At 38.7% G+C, this 6169-nt stretch overlaps 1 protein-coding gene across 3 annotated transcripts in view; it reads right to left on the bottom strand.

The window, feature by feature from the left end:
- Positions 1 to 6169, bottom strand: part of Pla2r1 (phospholipase A2 receptor 1) — a 116476-nt gene that overhangs the window by 45857 nt on the left and 64450 nt on the right. For all 3 annotated transcript variants that reach the window (XM_010606814.3, XM_010606816.3, XM_010606815.3), the window contains exon 11: positions 4303 to 4472. In XM_010606814.3, coding sequence (XP_010605116.1) covers positions 4303 to 4472 — 170 coding nt within the window. The remainder of the gene's footprint in view (positions 1 to 4302; positions 4473 to 6169) is intronic.

The following is a 6169-nucleotide window of genomic DNA, read 5'->3' as shown; positions in this document are numbered from 1 at the left end:
TTTTTTTTTTTTTTTTTGCCTTTTCATATGTTTTGTAATATTTTTGTTGAAAGGTGGACATGATGTACTTGGAATAAGGAACTGGAGGAACTAAGCGTCTTGTAATGTGGTCGAAAGAGGTAGGAAGGGGGGAGGTTTCTATCTACCATCAGGTCTCAGTTTTGTAAATAGCCTGTGCCTCTCAAGAGTGGCCTTCACCCGCAAGTGCTTCTCAGTTGTTTTTCCTCCCTTCCTTAGGACAAAATGGCTGGAGAAGGCTGCAGCTGGTTATTTCCTTTCCTCCAAATAGGTTAGGCTCTGGTGAAACAGTTTCTGCTGAGGTGAGCCTTTGTTAGAAGAATGCTAGCCAGGTGTGGTGGTACACGCCTATAATCCTAGCCCTCTGGGAGGCTGAGGTAGGATTGCAAATTCAAGCTCATCATGGACAAGTTAGACCCTGTCTCAAAATAAGAAAGGGATGGGGGTATAGCTCAAGGTGAAGGCCCCGGGTTTGTTCCCCAGTAACAAGCAAACAAACTAACTGGCGAATTCCAAAAGGGTTTCTTTTTGTTGCTCCCTCTGCTGGAAGCATGAGGAGCTTTTTCTGATACTCACTGTGATCACCCGGTAGAGCCCTTGAAGTTAGAATTCACAAAAGTGTGCCTCTCATGACCAGGTCTCCTAGAGTTTTAACTTTCTGAGTTGTCCAGCAGTTCTGTCAGCTATAGTTCAAGTTTTCCCATCCCAGCCCTGGATCCTGTGGGCTTTCTGGTTGTGATTTTCTGCTCCAAAAACTTGTGATCCTTCAGGCTGTCTCTCCAATTTGGGGGGCAGTAATTTGCTCTGTGACCTCATTTCTCTGATGGATCTAAGAAGAGTCATTGATTTTTAAGTTTGTTCAGCTTTTTCATTGTCAGAATGATGCAGCAACTTCTAAGCTTCTTACATGCCAGACCCAGAATTGGAAGTCTTCAAAAAGTGCAAGTATTTAAATCACATATTCAATAGAGAGAAAGTAAATGCTCCCTCCCTCTCTCTCTCTCTTCCTTCTTTCAACTTCAGAAGGCCTAAGGAATCTCTGTAACCCTGGATCATAAATGCTGAGGACATGTAAAGGTATAGCAACATTCAAACCCTCTTTTCAGCCTGTGACTTTTCAGACTGCTAACATTGGTGACTGGCCTAGCCAGAATAGGCCCCATACCTAAGAATGTACATGTATGAGTAAAGAATCCTAGCAGGCTGAACACGATAGCATGATTTAAAAAATACAGTGGATGCTACTGCCTTGTACCAATGGAAAGGCAGAGATCTTCAATACAAGAAACAACATAGCACTCTTAGAAACACAAATTTCAGCTTGTTCAGTGGAGTCGGTTGTGAGTTACAGTTCAGAGAAGTTGTGTTTTAAAATGTTCCACAAAGCATGAATTATGAATAAACACTAACATAGAATTTTGTTTCAAACTGCAAAAATTTGCTATCTGAAACTTGGGTCTGTGATTGTGATTCTGAGACCAAGGTGCAGACTTCTCAGTGGAAACCCCCCTGTTCTTGTTTTAAAAAAGCACGTCAATCAAGATCCAGCCTCAAGGTGATGTTGATCATGTTTCTGACTTTGATGGAAATGTGTGGGCTGAGTTTGTACCCAGGAGCAGTATGGTGAACCCAGAATATTATAAAGGCTTAATAAAATGTGTAAGAAATCATGTATGTAGAAACAAAAAAACCAGAGAAATAGGCAAAATGTTTCACCCTCCATCATGACAATACTTTATGTTACATATTTTTTCTGACATGGCAATTTCTGTCAAATAAAAACATTATAGTGATCCTCACTCCCCTTATTCACTGGATCTGGCACCATGCCACATGTAGCTTTACCCTAAGGTCAAAATGACAATGAAAGGTAAACATTTTTAATCTACTCAGGACATAGAGGCAGCCACAAAAGTACAACCAAAGATACTCATGAAAGACTTCTAGAACTACTCCAAAAAGTGACAAAAGCAATGGGACAAGTGTGTTCAAAGTAAGGGAGAGTATTCTGAGGGATATTAATAGCAATGTGCCTTGCTGTAATAAATTTTTGAAAAAATGAAACATCACTGTATTTTTGGCTCACGTCTCATATTTTATCTAGCTTTAGGCAAAATCCTACAAATTACTTCTCTGCAATTAGAAAGACTAATATTTATTATTTATATGGCAGAAGTAACATTGCAGTATTTCATTCAATTTTCATAATAATTCTTCAAGGTAGATAGATACTGTTAATCTTATCTTATGATGAGAAAACAGATACAGGGAGATTAAGTGACTTCCTTAAAATCATATAGTTGGGATTTGGACTTGAGTCTGACTCAGTGGTGGGTTCCCTTCACATATATGCTACCCTGCAGTGCAGTCCCTTATGTCTATTAGCATTATCCTACTTAGCATCCTAAATGAAACACTTCCGTGACTCAGAACCTTCAATGGCTTCCCATACCTAGAGAATAAATGAAAATTCTTTAGTTTATAAACTTAAACAGTGGTTTCAGTATACCTCTCTGATCTTATCTTTTATAGTTTCTTTTCATATAGCTTACTGTCCAGTTACGTGAAACTACTAAAATCTCTACAAAATGCTCAATGTTTCCTTGGCTCCATATGTTTATTCATGCTTAGAAAACTCTTCCTACTGGTATAGCCACCAAACCTGACCATAGTTTAAATACTAGATGAAATGCCACTTCCTCCTTGAACTTCTATAACTCCAAGGCAAGTTGATTCTTCCTCTTAACTCATAGAGTGCTTTATTTGTCATCCTTCTTCCGCTTCTTCTTCTCCTCCTCCTATCTTTTTTGTGGGGGTATTAGAGATTGAAGCCAGGGCCATTGCAGTTAACTACATCCCTAGCCCATTTTTTGTTTTTTATTTTGAGACAGGATCTCACTATATCCCTAAACTGCCCAGGCTGGATTAGAACTTGTAATCCTCTTGCCTCAGCCTCCCAGAGTGTTGGGATTGCACATGCCATCAAGCCCAGCTTTATTTGTACTTCTTAATACATGTATCACATGCTTTCTGTCAGGACTTGAATGCATGTATCTCTCCAAAATTCATACATTGAAACCTAACACCCAATATAATATTTAAAATATTGAATAATAAATATCATTGTGAAAAGTTCTCCAAGACAGATTGTAAAGTTAAAAAGCAGATAACAAGAATATACAATCCTATTCCATTTAGAAATTGCATATGCGTGCATTCACGGATACACATATACAAATACCAGGAGAAGCACACCAAATGTTAATAGTGGTTATTTGTAAGAAGGGAAATTGATGTCGGGGAAGTGAAGAGAAGGAAGCAAGACAGGACTTCTACATTTTTCTTTGTGTAATTTCCTCTGTTTAGATCATCTATATAATTTGCACAGATTTACTTTCATCAGGAAAACATATAGTACAAAGGGCCTTAGGGCTTAGGCTCTTCTGAGAGGGACGCTGCAAAGGCTCCTGATTTCCTCCATATACTAAGTTAGAAGTAATCTATTGCCTATTGTCTATTTGTGTGTCTCTGATGAAGTCCCACAGTTAAGAAAGAGACTAAGGCATCCAAGCAGGACCTCACCTTGAAGTAAATAAAGATGTATGCTCAGTCTTGATTGTCAACCTAAGCTTAACACATCTAAAGCTTGTTCCACAGAGACTGATTCTAGTGCAGGCAGCGGTAGAAGCCATTAGATTCTCTGGAACTGGGCAACTTGGCACAGTTTCATGCTTTGGAACCCAAAGTGAGCAAATGAGGATGAAGTAATATTGCTGCCGACCTTGGAATCCTGGCTAAGGAACTACAGGAGTCCACATGAGAGAAAGACCACAACAATGTTAGTTCAGTGATGTGTCAACATTCTGCCATGAAGCCATGTGGCAGCTATTGTGAACTTGCCAGAGGCGCCCTTTGGTAGTGCACTTGAACAATTCTAGACTGAATAAGTCCCTGGGATTCTTGGATAATGACGAGGATCAGACTGGGAATCGGGGTGAGGGTGGCTTGAGGAGAGAGAAACTGGACCTCCTGGTAATAAAAGCAAGTATAGGCTCTAGCAATGAATATGTACCTATGTCAAATGATCGTGTGAACTATACTTTCAAAAGTGGCCATCTATATACTACCCCTTGCACACCTGTGGTGGTCAGTTTAGCTGATGTAGGCACTAAGAAAACATTAAGGAAGAACCAAAGGAGGTGACTAATAGCTGGAGGAATTTGGGATCAAGGAAACACAAGTACAAAGTGAGGGAGAGTTAGTGTTACTGTCCCCTCTACTCACGGGGCTGATGTGCATTCCAATGTGTGTACTGCACCAGCTCAGACTCCTGCCCCACAGTCTTCCAAGTGTATTCGCCTGTATTGTTTTGGTCTTGAAGAGCTATCCAAAAATAACTGTCCTTCATTTTCACCACACTGCTGATCAAACTGGTAATAAATGCCTGTTCAAACCTTGAAAAGAGAAAAAGGAAATGGTTATGCTTCAGGGCAATAAAAAAGATCATTAAAACATAAACACAGAATGGAACCAGAGCATGCATTACTTATTAATTCTTTAGAACATGGAGCAGAAAAACACATAAACACCCCAAACATTACTAATGCATGCCAAGTGTCAGCGCATTCCCAGAAATGCATAAGTGAAGAGAATTATACACTTCATTCTTGAAATTGTGTCAAGGAACAGAGTCCAGCTCTGGTTTCAGAGTGTAGGTGGTAATGTTCACACAGCTAATAATACATTTCTGTTAGTATTATGTGGCCTGCTTTATAATTAGGCCACACACCACACACCAGGCTGTAAGTGCATGGAGTGGGGTTGGCAAGAAGGAGGAGGAAAGATATTATGCTTTTCTGAATGAATATCTGAGTTCACATGCACCCACTCACCACATTTGCATGATAAGAAAGGATCTGGAGTAGTAATTTTGTGTCTCCCAAAACAGTTTGTTCTCAGGCACATGGAGTCCTTGGCTTATTCAAATGTGTTAAATACGCATTTTCACTGAAGATAAATTAAAGTCCTAGAATCTAATCCAAGGCATACACCCACTAGCATTTTCCCCAAACAGCTTAGTGAATCAGCATTTAATCATTGGTGGCAATTCTCCCTTTCCAACATGAAATGCATCAAAAGTGGAATCTAGGAAACTTGTATTTATGCTCCCACACTCACATCTAATGAGAAAAGGGTGAGTATTAAAACTTAACTAAAGTTAGCCTTAAAGCTAAGTTTGAAACTATTATGATAAATCTATTTTCAAGACATACAAAGTTAGAAGTAATTTTAGTGGTGATTTCTGGTCAGATATACTGAGTCAAATGGGCTTTTAAATTGCAATTGGATTTTTAAAAATTACCATGCATTTTTAACTTGCTAAGAGTACCAAAGGCAATGGTATCATTTAAAAATAGAAGAGTCTCAAAGGAAATCCAGAGGAGAAAATAAGGAACAAAAGGAAAAATTTAAGTGCCTTTGAGACATCACTAGAACAGTTAGTGATCATAAGCATCCATGGCACTCATCTCTGTAGAGTATGTGTGTTTTACTGTGCTTTCATATTTTCAGCAAATTCTCTTTTAACAATCAGAACAGCACACATTTGAAATGAGAAAAGTTTGTTTTTAAGCACATGGTAGGAGCAGAGCTTTATATAAACGTGCTTCAGGAGGAAGGTACATAAAGCTAAATGCTGTCTAGATACTGTTGTAATTTTCTTTATATTTCATTATTTTCATGGTCTCATAATATACCATCTAATTTTCTGATTCATGTTGAGGCAGAGTAGCATAATTATTGTCCCCACCAGGTGCCTAAAAAATTCCTGTGTTGGAAGCCAGCAAGGCTTTGTCCTAGGGGTGCTGTGGCCAGGACTTCTATTCACTCTCTGCTGAGCACAGGGAGGATCACTGGTTCTTTCATTACCTTTCACCATGAAATCTATCAGATAATGCTAAAAAATGACCTTGCCTGTGAACATGGCCTTGAATACTATTATTCATGACAACGTGTTGCTTTTGTTCCCTATTGGTTATATATTTATTTTGTCCACTTTGGTTTGCTATTCTATCTCTATCATTGCTTGGAATAATAAAAAACCGCTTTTTGAATTGGCAAGCATATATAATATATATATATATATATATGG

Source organism: Fukomys damarensis, unplaced genomic scaffold (genome assembly GCF_012274545.1).
Source record: "Fukomys damarensis isolate Sample0158 unplaced genomic scaffold, DMR_v1.0_HiC HiC_scaffold_26, whole genome shotgun sequence".
NCBI classification, from domain to species: Eukaryota; Metazoa; Chordata; class Mammalia; order Rodentia; family Bathyergidae; genus Fukomys; species Fukomys damarensis.
The sequence above is the reverse complement of the archived record's forward strand: the minus strand, read 5'-3'. Positions and strand labels throughout refer to the sequence as shown.